This window comes from Panthera pardus, unplaced genomic scaffold, assembly GCF_024362965.1.
Source record: "Panthera pardus isolate Hobbes unplaced genomic scaffold, ASM2436296v1 HiC_scaffold_26, whole genome shotgun sequence".
Classification (NCBI taxonomy): domain Eukaryota; kingdom Metazoa; phylum Chordata; class Mammalia; order Carnivora; family Felidae; genus Panthera; species Panthera pardus.
In genome coordinates, this window is record NW_026526832.1 from 40,318,499 (window position 1) to 40,332,312 (window position 13,814).

A 13,814-nucleotide genomic window follows, 5' to 3' on the forward strand; every position below is an offset into this window, starting at 1 on the left:
TGCCCCCACCCCCCTCTCCGCCGTCTCCACCACGTGCAGGTGTCTTTGCTTCTCCTCTGGTGTTAGCGGGTCACTTTTCCTGCCAGCTCAGAGCCTGCCGGGCCTGTGAGAGCAGTCTGGGCACGAGACCCGAACCCCAGTCACAGACCAACGCGGTGCGTCCTCTGAGACACCGGTGATGATGTATTTGTCATTTCATTTCCTTGCCTTCAGGATGACGGACATTTCCTCCTCCTCCTCCTCTGCCCAAGACTTAATAAACCTTCAAGATGAATGTTCAGCTAGCAGGGTCACTAACGGGATGCACCTACTCAACAGCGTCCTGCCAGATGCCCACGTGTGGATTGTAAATTAGGTCAGGATCCACGGCATGGATTGAGATACTTTCCAAGAGGATGTGTTTCCACTTTGACTACAATACTTCGTCACCGGGCAAGTTTTCTGCTGTTACTGTTGAAATGGGATAGAAAAATGTACAAAAATGGAACAAAGGGAAAACAGGCCACATTTAGAAGATACCGGTTACTACTCTCCAGGGACAGGCAAAGACAAAGTACAACCATCCTCTTGGGGTTCCACAGGCCCTGGGCTGAAGCGTGTCTCACCAGCTCCACGGAATCTGTGCCGGGGGGCTCAGCCTGGGGATCCCAGGGCCTCGGCTCACCGAGCCCCACAAATAGCCCGGCCTTCGACCTGGGCTGAGGCCTGTTCCCTGACCTTCACGGTGAGAACGAAGTCAGACCTGTGCCAGGTAGGGAGCGAGTTGAAAGGGGTCGTGTGTGTGCGGCCCTCAGCATGGTCTCCAGCACCGATGACTTTGCACACGAGATCAGCAGATGATTCCCACTGTTAATTAGGATGATTACTGACAATTAGGAATTACTGATAATTCCTAATTAGAATGCAAAACTGATATTTTAAGGTTAGCTGCACATCTCAAATGAAAATAAAATAATGTCTGACCCAGTACCCTGACAGCCTGGCGTGAGGAGCAGGCCCCGCCTTTGACGAGTCCTGTTTCCAAACCAAAGCAATAATTGTCGTTCCACCCCCACCCCCCACTGGTCCACAGGGGCGTGAGCAGCCTGACCCGTGTGGCCACGTGAGGGCGGGGACGACTCCTGTGGCCACTGGGCAGGTGCACAGAAATGCAAAGGGAAAGACAAGTGGGCACATGGCCACTGCTCATTTCAGAAAAAAAAAAGACTTTTGCTGTTTTTTAATTTTTAAAAAGTTGTGCCTCTTTTCAAAGAATTGTATATTTATACAAATATAAAAATAAACTTTAGCATCAAATCTTGGGAAAATATTAATCGTTCATTATTATCCAGTAAAGGTACATTTTTTAAATCTCTGGTTTTAATGAAAACAAACAAAAAATCCTCAGTTTCTTCACTCTGGTGCAGAAGAATACCTTCTAGTTTTGAGTGAGCTTAGGCTCTTTGGCTCCGGTGAGGAAACGGAGAACCCTTAAATGTGGAGGCCGGCACGCCCCCTCGGAGGAGACACCGCAGAGGGCTGTAACTTGGTCTTCAGGTGGAAATGTTACTCCTGCTGCCGCGAATGTTGACATTGATGGGAAGTGTGACGTAAAGCACGGGAACAGACGTCTGCAGAGACAATTGTTGCCTCGTGCTCTGGGAACACCATTCTCCGGAGTATTATTTAAAATTCACCTTAAACAGTCTGCTGCTGTTAGTTTTCCACAGAGGCCCTTGCAATGTAAACGGGAATTCTAGATATAATACCTATGATACACATACTATGTACAGAGATCTTCTAGAAGGGAGATGCATTTCAAACACCTAAATATTACGTGTTTAATATGTGATTATAAATATTCGATGTATATTACAAACCAAAACGGTTCTTCTTCCAAAACACCGACCGACAAGAGGCGGGTGGGCTGCAGGGAACTGACGTAGCCGCTCAGGTCCACACCCGCGGGGCCATGGGGCTGTCAGCACTGCACACCTGCTTTCCTGCAGCTGCAGGAAACATCTACCTGTTTTCCCAGAACTGTTTTCTGGAACTTTACAGCCCGGTGGTTTATGTGCTTCCTGTCCTCACAACCATGAGAAATGAGGCTATGACCTGGACTTTGAGTACAGTCTGTCTCCCTAAAAGAAGATTCAAGGGTTCATTAAGTTGCTTTCGATGACAAAAATGGAAAGCGGACCTTCTTAGAAGTGGTAAACAGTACAAAAACCAAGGAAACTATGATAAAGGCTATATTTCACAGGTTAGGAAAGTCGTTTAAATTAGCATTTAAGTGATGCGTTATGTAATTACACAGTTTATGAAAAGGTAGTATTGAAATTAATTTCCTTTCCCGCATACTTCTCATCTCTCACGTCACACCCTTACTCAGCCCTCTTTGACAAAAAGGGAAGACAAAACCCTTCCCTGTCTGAGGACAGTAAAGCAGGGGATTCTCAGGATTTTCTCACATTTTATGAAAATACAATCTAGAGGATAGTGATGTGGGCGGCAGAGGGCGCGGGGCAGAGCCCACCGTGGCCTGACTCAGAGACAGGCCCGCGAGGTGCGTCATCTCCCGGGACGCGGACGTGCGTGAACGCAGCTCCACCCAGCAGCGCCCTGGCCTCTCAGATCTAAGAAGCGGGATGCGTCTCTGGAAACTAGTGACACGTTTTATTGGTATCACAACTAGAGGCTCATTATAAAATCACACAGAGTTGTCATATTTGCAGGAAAGAGTCATTTCTTAAGAAAATAATTTAATGCTCAGCGCTCAGCAGAAGCACTTTTCCTCGCGAAGCTCTGGCTGTCCATGAATGCGGGGTCCACTGAGGCCACCTTTGCTGCTAGGAAGGCGTGAACACAGTGCAGGACGGCTGTCAGGTCCGGGAATTCGAGTTCCTGGAAGAAGAATAAGAAGATAAAATGAAACGCTGTGAGTCTTAGAAAAGCACATTACAAAAACATGTAACAGATTCTATGCTTTTTGAGCTCCCAGAAAATCACTCAAGTACAAACACACATGGAATAAGGATGGACTGAGGCCAAAGCAGACACCTGCGGTCTCACAGGACACAAACAGGAAGACACTACTTGTTTTGCAGGGACCCCTGACAGATCAGGCTGACGGCTTCGTTTTCTTGCATCTCATACAGGTGATGCCCCTTCTGGCTGCTGCCCGGACCCCGTCTGCATCAGGCTGTGGGCTCCTGACCGGGTGGAGTGACTTCTTCACTCAGGCCCCACTGATGCCTGGCCCGGTTGGTGCTTAGGCGAAGTTGTGACGGGGTCTCAGCATATCAGGGCTCCTGGTGTTCAGAATTCAGTAGGACTGACCACTGTGCGTTAGCCGTGGTATGTGTGTGCGTGCCTGTGCATGCATGTGTTATGTGTGCACACGTGTATATGCCTGTGCGTGTGCAACCATTCGTGGAAGGAACCGCCAGCAGCGGGTGAGCAGAGCGCGTGGGGCTCCCGGGCACAGGCAGGACCGTGGCTCACCCTCAGGCTGTCACCAGCCCAATAGGAGAAAGAGGAAATGATGCCCAAGGGGCAGGTTTCCTACAGAGACAGAGGTGCCCCATCAGGTAAGAAAATAAAAGTAAAAACACTCAAACTCCTGGGTCCCTCCGTCCCCATGCAGAAGACCCCAGATGCACCTGAAACAAAAAGGAGTCACAGACGGCCTTCCCTGTTCCTGAAAGCCCCACCCAGGTGCCCACGACCCTCCAGTGCGCTCGTCAGCCACGGACCCGCACGAGTGAGCTGCCACGGGGTCATCAGTGTCCTAACATTGCTGATGGTGACCTGTGTCCTCTCTGGCTGCCTTCCCCACCCCCATTCTACCCGTGGAGAGAAAGCTTTAAAATGCATTATTCTGACTTTTTTCTCTCCTACTTTGGCACAATAAAGTTCCAAAATAATTGAAAACATCAAAATCCTTTTTAAGACGCTTGCTACCCAATTGACAGCTTAACTAAGTCTTGTCTACACCCCCTGTGCTCTACACTGTGGACACGGCCTCAGAAGGAGCCATGTCACTGTCCAGGATGACAGGCTGGCTCGTCTATTCCAGACCCACTCCTTTCCGCACCTCTGAAGACAGGATCTCTGAGATGCACGGAGGGCATCTGCAGGAAGGTGAACCCCGCCCAGAGGGGCACCTGCCCACAGATGGGCCGATGAGGTCCCTGTGCTCGGAGCCACTGATTCCAGGTACAGGAACCACAAGGGCCCCTTTCCTCCGTTCCACTTTGGATCAAGTTCCTTTGCAGGAAATGAATCTTCACCCTGACAGCCGCATGACTGATTACTGCTCACTTTCACCTTTTCTGAGTAATGACCAGCAAGGTGTCTTAGTGGTCGAGGTGCACCCTCCTGCGACAGCGTCCTAACACGTGTTCCTGAGGAATCACCTCACTCCGCAGCCCTCGCGGCACCACAGGATCTAGAAGCTGCCTGGACCTCATGGCAGACCTCACCCCAAGCCAGCCCGCCAGTGGTGCCCACACCTTGGGACTCAGTCGTGGTGGTCTTCCTGGAGGAGAGGAACTAACGAGTCTCTCGCTAGAAGGAACACGAGGTTCTTGCGAATCTCACACAAACCTAATACAATTTCTGCATTTACAAGTCATAATTACTGAGCTTCCTGAAGGGACATTTCAAAAGAAGAGCTGCCACGTCCATGCGACATGCCTCAAGGTCTTGGTTTAACATCTGCAAATTGGAAACTGCTTTTCAGGTTCCCAGAAGACTTGTCTGGAAGTGCACAGCGCCGAAACAAGGAGCCGGGCACCTCCAGCACAAAGGCCCGCCGAGGGCGACATCGGTACTTTCTGGCCCCACGTGTCGAAGGCACACACAGAATCTCCGCTCATACCAGTAAATTCCACACAAAACCACAGTCGACGGGGTCGAAATCCAGGAGCCAATTTAAAGCCTCCACTCTATTTTTTCCAGATACTGAGTAAGCAGGCGCCCTGTGAACCTGCAGCCAGAGGCCCAGCTACCTCCGGCTGGTGTCCTATCCACGTGCCACCAGCAAGGCTGTCCGGTGACACTCATCGACCTGAGCAGTCGTGTGTAGAGTTCTGACCTCACGCCCGCCAGGCAGTGAAGGCCCAGCATGGACAGCCGCCACGGAGAGCCACCCACAGACAGCCGCCACAGAGAGCCACCACGGAGAGCCCCCGACGGAGGAACCCCTCCACCCCCGGCCGCCAGGGAGAACCCTCCACAGAGAACCCCCCACCCCCCCACGGACAGCTCCCCACGGAGAGCCGCCCACGGACAGCCGCCACACAGAGCCACCATGGAGAGCCCCCGACGGAGGAACCCCTCCCCCCCCAGCCGCCAGGGAGAACCCTCCACAGAGAACCCCCCACCCCCCCCGACGGACAGCTCCCCACGGAGAGCTGCCCATGGACAGCCGCCACAGAGAGCCACCACGGAGAGCCCCCGACAGAGGAACCCCTCCCCCCCAGCCACCAGGGAGAACCCTCCACAGAGAACCCCCCACCCCCCCCACAGACAGCTCCCCACGGAGAGCTGCCCATGGACAGCCGCCACAGAGAGCCACCACGGAGAGCCCCCGACAGAGGAACCCCTCCACCCCCGGCCGCCAGGGAGAACCCTCCACAGAGAACCCCCCACCCCCCCCACAGACAGCTCCCCACGGAGAGCTGCCCATGGACAGCCGCCACAGAGAGCCACCACGGAGAGCCCCCGACAGAGGAACCCCTCCACCCCCGGCCGCCAGGGAGAACCCTCCACAGAGAACCCCCCACCCCCCCACGGACAGCTCCCCACGGAGAGCCGCCCACGGACAGCCGCCACACAGAGCCACCATGGAGAGCCCCCGACGGAGGAACCCCTCCCCTCCCAGCCGCCAGGGAGAACCCTCCACAGAGAACCCCCCCCCCCCCCCACGGACAGCTCCCCACGGACAGCCGCCACAGAGAGCCACCACGGAGAGCCCCCGACGGAGGAACCCCTCCACCCCCAGCCACCAGGGAGAACCCTCCACAGAGAACCCCCCACCCCCCCCACGGACAGCTCCCCACGGAGAGCCGCCCACGGACAGCCGCCACAGAGAGCCACCACGGAGAGCCCCCGACAGAGGAACCCCTCCCCCCCAGCCACCAGGGAGAACCCTCCACAGAGAACCCCCTCCCCACGGACAGCTCCCCACGGAGAGCTGCCCATGGACAGCCGCCACAGAGAGCCACCACGGAGAGCCCCCGACAGAGGAACCCCTCCACCCCCGGCCGCCAGGGAGAACCCTCCACAGAGAACCCCCCACCCCCCCCACGGAGAGCCGCCCACGGACAGCCGCCACAGAGAGCCACCACGGAGAGCCCCCGACGGAGGAACCCCTCCACCCCCGGCCGCCAGGGAGAACCCTCCACAGAGAACCCCCCACCCCCCCCCCACGGAGAGCCGCCCACGGACAGCCGCCACAGAGAGCCACCACGGAGAGCCCCCGACAGAGGAACCCCTCCCCCCCAGCCACCAGGGAGAACCCTCCACAGAGAACCCCCCACCCCCCCCACGGACAGCTCCCCACGGAGAGCTGCCCATGGACAGCCGCCACAGAGAGCCACCACGGAGAGCCCCCGACAGAGGAACCCCTCCACCCCCGGCCGCCAGGGAGAACCCTCCACAGAGAACCCCCCACCCCCCCACGGACAGCTCCCCACGGACAGCCGCCACAGAGAGCCACCACGGAGAGCCCCCGACGGAGGAACCCCTCCACCCCCAGCCACCAGGGAGAACCCTCCACAGAGAACCCCCCCCCCCAGACAGCTCCCCACGGAGAGCCGCCCACGGACAGCCGCCACAGAGAGCCACCACGGAGAGCCCCCGACGGAGGAACCCCTCCCCCCCAGCCGCCAGGGAGAACCCTCCACAGAGAACCCCACGGAGAGCCGCCCACACTGGGGGAGAAGTGGAAGCGTGACGGTATGCACGGAGCAGCGCCTCCCCAAGCTGTGTGACGGTGACAGGTGCTCAGGAGGCGCGGGTCACTGGGGGGGGTTGCCGTGCCCCCGGGGTCCACCAGGTCGTGTCTCTCGGAGTGCCATGCCGTGTGCTTTGTCTCTCAGATCTGCTTGACTTGAGGACAGGGCATCGTGGAGGCCCACTCAGCTGAGCAGATGAAGGAAATGGGGTCTGTCCCCAACGGAGCATGTGCAGCCTTAAAAGGAAGGAACTTCTCCCACCTGCTTCAACAGGGATTAAGGACATGAGGTTGAGAGGAACGAGCCGGTCACAGAGAACACACCCTGTGTGATTCCCCTACACGAGGCGCCTGAAGTCACTGACACGGAGGGAGGACTGAGTGCTCGGTGAGGGCACAGAAGGAAGGCCCTCCCCGGCGGCTGCAGCGCCCATGGCACTGTCCCGGCTGTGCAGACCCTCAAGCCTGTCCTTCAGGCGCGTTCTGTCCTCCTGCACCGTCAGCCACTCCCACTCACATCCTGCAGCACCGTCAGGTGCAAATCGTGTGCATCTTACGGACAAGATTGGTGAGGTCCCGAGAGCCAGGCCGCACGCGCCTGGGGATGGACCCGCCTGCACTCGGCCCGTCCGCCGGCCCCCAGCACCTCGCCCACGCCTCTTTCTTCGGTGGCATGTTTGTCCCAATGACCTAGATCTTTAGGAACCATTGTTAAATATTTCACGGTGGCTGAAATAATGATTTGGACTACGACTCACAGCTTATATAATCATCAACTTTTGAGTGTTTTAATACCTAGAACTTCTCCTTAACGAAGTAAAACTTCTTAGGGAGCCATGTGTGAATTCCAGGTGTGAATCATGAGGTCGCCCGGAGCTGAGACAACTCTTCTTCCTCAGTCCTTGCTCCGGGCCTGCGGCATCGATCGCAAGAGTGACGCATCCAATCAGTGTCCAGATGTCAGAATCACCTGTGTGTCCCCAGTAAACCTCCTCCAGTAGAAATCACATCGCTATCCGTATTTCCATCTCGGTGCACAAATCAGTGGCATTTGTCAGAAAGTGTCTGGGGCGCCTGGGTGGCTCAGTCAGTTAAGCGTCCGACTTCGGCTCAGGTCATGATCTCGCGGTCCGTGAGTTCGAGCCCTGCGTCGGGCTCTGTGCTGACAGCTCAGAGCCTGAAGCCTGTTTCAGATTCTGTGTGTCCCTCTCTCTCTGACCCTCCCCCATTCATGCTCTGTCTCTCTCGGTCTCAAAAATAAATAAACGTTTAAAAAAAAAAGAAAGAAAGTGTCTGAGGTGACGGACGTCTCTTCCAAAGCCCAGCGGCCAGCATCAGGTGCCCTCTTTCCCTAATAGCCATCGGAGACCCTGTGCGAGGGGACAGTTGAATGTCCACCACCATCTAAGAGGACAGTTTCCACTCGGCCACAGCGATCCACGTGCAGGTGGCACTTCCACGGGAGCCTCAGCCTGTCCCTTCCCCACGAAGGCAACACAGAGGCTACGGGGCTAGTGAGCAAAGCCACACGGGAACGGATGCTGGCAGAACACAAGGACGAACATCTGGGATAACAGACGCGCCTTGTAATCGTCCTGAGACGCACACAGGCGGGACTGGAGACGAGACGGAGTCGTGAGGAACAGCCCGGCCCCAGAGCTTGGCAGGTGTGGAACCGCACACAGAGTGTGATGGGGAGACATTGCACCACACCCTTGAGACAGAGATCACCACCTGTGGGAAGGACGGGGTGGGGCACGAGCCCTGCTCCCAGGGGAGGGGCAACAGGGTGACGGCCCGCCCGGCAGACAGGGACAGACACCACAGAGTCCTAGGTGAGGGGTCACCCGGCAGAGCGTGGGAAAACCAAGATCCGAAACATCCGAGGGGGGCAGGTTAGGTCTGGAAAGAGGGAGTCTCACGGAGGCCGTGATTCCCTGGGATGGCAGAGGCCGGGGAGGGGACAGTCCAGCCCGTGCACCGTCGGGTCACGTGGAGACCTGTTCAAAGTGCCCCCCTGACGCACGCACCCACCTTCCAACCCTGCTGGGAATCTACCCGGGCCGACCGCTCCCGTTCTCTGTTGGGTTCCCCCCTTCCTCGAGGAAAGCGCTCCCCGTGACCTTTGCCGCGTCCTCTGTGACTCCCCTCCTGACACTGCCGCCTCACGCCGGGAAGCCTGATTCTCTGGCTCATAGTTGAAGCCACTTTTTCCTCTTCGGCAAACAGCAGAATGGTAACTTCCTAAGTTTTATTTATGTGAAAGCTCGGCACTGTTACCTTGCCAGGACGTTGAGAACGTCTGAGTCTCCCAACAGCTCTGAGTGTGTCTGTCCCCCAGGGACACGTACTGGAAGGCCGAGCGTCTGCTCCGGGAAGGCTGTTTGCACGAGTGTGGTCTCGAGCCTGCAGCAAGTCCGCAGGGGCTCACACGTGCCAAGGGGGGCTTCCAGGCTGTGAAGGGCACCTCCTTTTCTCTGCTGTTAGAAATGTTTTATTTGGAAATTCCCGTGTTCTGACAAGGACACATACTCTCTTAGGCATAAACAAAGTGAATTTCCCACAGAGCTGGTAAAGGTTTTCCCTGTGAAATTAATATAGAAAACTAAAGTAGAAATAAGTGTATTAGATGGGGCGCCCGGGCGGCTCAGTGGGTTAAGCGTCTGACTTCAGGTCATGATCTCACAGTTTGTGAGTTCGAGCCCCACGTCAGGCTCTGTGCTGACAGTTGGGAGCCTGGAGCCTGCTTTGATTCTGTGTGTGTGTCTCTCTCTGCCCCTCCCCTGCTCCCACTCTGTCTCACTCGCTCAAAAATAAACATTTAAAAAATTTTAAAAAATAAATAAATACGAAACCAAGTTCAGGTGAGGCCTCATCCTGGGCAGCCAGTCAGTCTGACCTTTGTCCCTTAATGGACTGGGGACAATTACGGAGGGGGACATGGGCCCAGGCTATGGGCTTGTGTCCCTTGCCCACAGCACTTGGTGGGCTGGCCGGGCTCTTGGGTCCTATTCTGTCATTCACAGGCTCAGGCCGGTTCTTTGTTTAACTCAGGATGTGTAGGCCCTGTGTTTAGACCAGTGACCAGACACACGGGCAACCTGTGCTCACCGCTCCACACGGCCCGGTGTCCACACAGTGACGAACACGGAGGAGAGGGTCTCTGAGGCGGGGCTGCCCGGGTCCTGGCCTTCATTCCACATCCAGTCGTCTGTGATCCTCAGCAAGTGCCCTGCCGGCGACCCCAGCACTGGCACCCGGGCCTCGGTGGGGATGCCCCTGTGCAGGTGCGCAGGTGAAAAGCGGCGCACGGCACCTGCTGCTATTGTTGTCACATGAAGGTTCGCTGGGGAAGACCCAACGAGACAGCTCGGTGCACAGACGCTACGTGAAGTCTGTTTCTGTTCAACTACAACAAGCACCCATCCACCCATTAAATTCTTTTTTCACTTTTTGAGAGAGATCATGAGTAGGGGTGAGAGGAAGAGGGAGACGGAGAGAGAGAGAGAATCCCAAGCAGGCTCCACACTCAGCACAGAGCCCCACACGGGGCTCGAACCCACAAAGTGTGAGATCATGACCTGAGCTGAAATCAACAGACGCTCAACCGACTGAGCCCCCAGGTGCCCTGGCACCTTTTAAAGAAAGCCCGTGCTCCTTCTGGGTGGGCACCGTCCGTAGCCCAGCCCCGCGAGGGTGGCCAGGGCACCAACGTCCACGTGAACAGGCGGTGAGGGCCGGACAGTGTCCTCTGAAGGCTCAGAAGGGGGACGTGTCAGCCCAGGCCTGGGCCAGGCTGAATGACACCTGCACTGTTTGTGTTTCAGGCAGAACCGACGGGTGCAGCTCGTCCTTAAAAACCACATTTGTCCCACTTAAGTTACATTCCTGCTACCTGAGCTGGTGGCCTTCAGCGCACTGGCTTCTGTGTTCCGCGTCCTCATGCCCAGGCCCGGTTGGCCACGCCGACCTTTGCCCTCAAGTCCCATCCCTGGCCCCCTGCTCCTGCACACGCTCCCTCTCATTCCTTCCTTTCCTGTTTCCAGAAGGGTCCGCCACCTGCTGGCACAGCTCTGTGCTTAGGGACAGCAGCTATAAAACCCCTTTTTGCACCTTTACAGTTTCTGGTGGAGGTGATGCAGCCTCAGAAGTGACTGAGCCTCCTATCACGACAGAAGCTCATCGATGCCTCGGCACAGACCCCTGGAGCAGGAAGGGGTGAACCCGATCCAGCTGGACGCTGTGTGGCCTTCAGCAGATCCCTGTCTGTGCAGAATTTCCTGACTTGCCCCACCTGCACGCCGGGTCTGTCCTCCATCCACCCCCTGCCCTGCACACGGCAGGCCCTGAGACAAGGGACCGATGGAGAAGGTCCCCACGCAAGGCACGGCATCTGCCCTCTGCAGCAACTTCCCATCTTCCCAAGGAGTGGGCGGGCCGTCACCGGGAGACAGCGCTGTCCTCTGTTGAGCGGGGATGGGGATAGGAGGTTCCTGTTCTTGCAGGCGGTGGTGTGCTGATGTCCACCTTCCTGCGGGCCACAGTGCCTTGGCTCTCAGGGCCGCTTGGCGTGGGGTCCCCGCCACCGTCGTTGGCAGCAGCCGATGGCGGGGTGTTGCGGGAGCTGGGCTCCGGGGGCGCTGGCCTCTGCTCAGTGCCTGCACCACCTGTCATGGCTCAACCCTCTGGGTGTCACCAGCGTGCTCCTGTGCAGGACCCGCTGGTGGGGAAGCAGGACCTGTGAGAAGCCCATCCTCCAGCCCCAGAAACTCAGGGCAGCTCTGGCAGATCAAATTCCTGTCCCTGGGGACTGGCTCCTTTCATGTGAGATGAACATGGAAAGTCTGAGTTTGAAGGCAAGTTTATCTCTTTCACTTTATTTTTTACACCAAGGTCTTGCAAAGGAAGTGTCTGGAAATCCCAAAGGCAGCTGTGGGTTCCCATAAGGTGATGGGGCAGCCCCATCAGCGGCTCACGGCACTGGTAACACCACGGCTGTTAGAAATCCACTCAGACTCCGGGAGAGAGGAGCCACCAGGGGTCACTGAGCCCCTTCTAAGAAAGCCCGTGGGCTCCCGTGGTGTCGTCACTGTGGGGTGACGCAGCTCGCTGAGCAGGTGGGGTGCAGCTCTGTATTCGTGGCCTCCTCTTGTTCCCACCAGTTTAAAAATCAGAAACCAAAAATAACCTACTCCTCACAATGTGCAGATTCTCTTACCTCTGGGACGTGAGTAGCCTGTGCTCGAGCGGAAGGCAGGCTGCCCGGAGGCCTCGAGCTGCCGTCAGGACAGCACACAACCAGCTGTGAACCCCGGCACACGCTTGCAGGCTGAGTCAGGAACTGGAGGTGCCCAGGGAACTGCCACGCAGGAGGCTGCCCACGGGAGCTGCCCCACGGGAGCCGCCCTACGGGAGCCACTCCACAGGAGCCGTCCCACGGAGCCACTCCACGGGAGCCGCCCCATGAGAGCCTTTCCACGGGAGCCGCCCCACGAGAACCTCCCCACGGGAGCTGCCGCTCCGGAGCCACCATGAAGTGTGGACTTGGAAGCTTAACGCTCGGTTGCTGGGCAACAAGAAAACGGACACACTGGATTCATCAAAATTGAAACCTTCTGGCATCAAAGGACATTTTCACGGGAGTACAAGGTGAAGACAGCCTACAGACGGCAGAGAACACCCGTGAGTCGTGTTTCTGATGTGGGGTTAACACCCAGCATGTGTGGAGACAGAACTCGCTCAGCCCAACCAGAGAGACACACGGCCCTCCTAAAAGATGGGAAAGGACTTGAACCGACATCTCCCCAGAGAAGGTGCACGAGTGGCCAACAACCTCAGAAACGATGCTGGACTCCACTAGGCATCAGGGACATTCACATAAAAACCGGAGGAGACCCCGCCTCCCACCCACGAGGGGGCTGTGATTTCACAAAACAGAAAATAACAGATGGGCGAGGGTGGGAGGAACCAGAGCTCTCGTGCGCTGGTGGGAAGTCAGCCCGGCGGCCCCCGGGACACGCCCAGAACCGCTGAGCACACGCTTGTGCACCAGCGCTCGCAGCACCTGGAAGGCGGAACCAGCCATGTGTCTGTGGACAGGGGATGAACACAACCTGGTGTGTCCACACAACAGGACAGTGCTCATCTGTCCCACATGGATGGACCCTGCACATGTGGCACTAAGGGAAGGAGGCCAGACATGAAGCCACTTCTGCGTGGTGCTCGGGACACATCCACGCAGACAGAAGGTAGACTCGGGGTGGGGGGTGAGGGACGGGGACCCTCCCCTTCCGTGTTTACTGGAAACAGGGCTTCCGTGGGGCATCACGGGAAGTGCTGGGGACAGGCGGAGGGGACGGCCGTGCACACGTTTCATTCTATTGTGTAGAAGCTGAGTGATGTGAGCTTCGCATTAAGCACCCCGGGCCTCAGTTTCCCCATGTCTACAGCCATGATGACATTCTCCCTCCACAGAGAAAGTGGCAGAGAGAACACCCACTCTCTCAAGTCTCCTTGCAAAGATCATGTACAAGGAGCGCCTAGCTGGCTCAGTCGGGGGGGAGCATGTGACTTTGATCTTGTGGTTGTGAGTTCAAGTCCCACATTGGGTATAGAGATTACTTTGAAAAAAAGGACGTGCACATCAGCAAAGCTTCCAGAAACCGCTAACTGCAGGGAGCATTCGTTAACGGACAGCCAGACGCTGGTGTGGGTGACGACCCACAGATGGAACCAGGCTTCCCAATGCCAGGAACCCAGGTCCGGTGTTGTTACGGCCATCGGAATGGCGCCGACAGTTATGTAACCTCTCTAAAGAAAGGGCCATCACCATGGCGCAGCCATAATCAAGAAGAGGGAGTCTAATGGGACAGAA

The 13,814-nt window shown here is 56.8% G+C and overlaps 1 protein-coding gene across 2 annotated transcripts in view; it reads right to left on the reverse strand.

The window, feature by feature from the left end:
• Positions 1–2,636: 2,636 nt before the first annotated feature.
• SNTG2 (syntrophin gamma 2) overlaps positions 2,637–13,814 on the reverse strand; it is a 180,448-nt gene continuing 169,270 nt past the window's right edge. For both annotated transcript variants that reach the window (XM_053891208.1, XM_019435837.2), the window contains one exon: positions 2,637–2,883. In XM_053891208.1, coding sequence (XP_053747183.1) covers positions 2,749–2,883 — 135 coding nt within the window. In that variant the 3' untranslated portion in view covers positions 2,637–2,748. The remainder of the gene's footprint in view (positions 2,884–13,814) is intronic.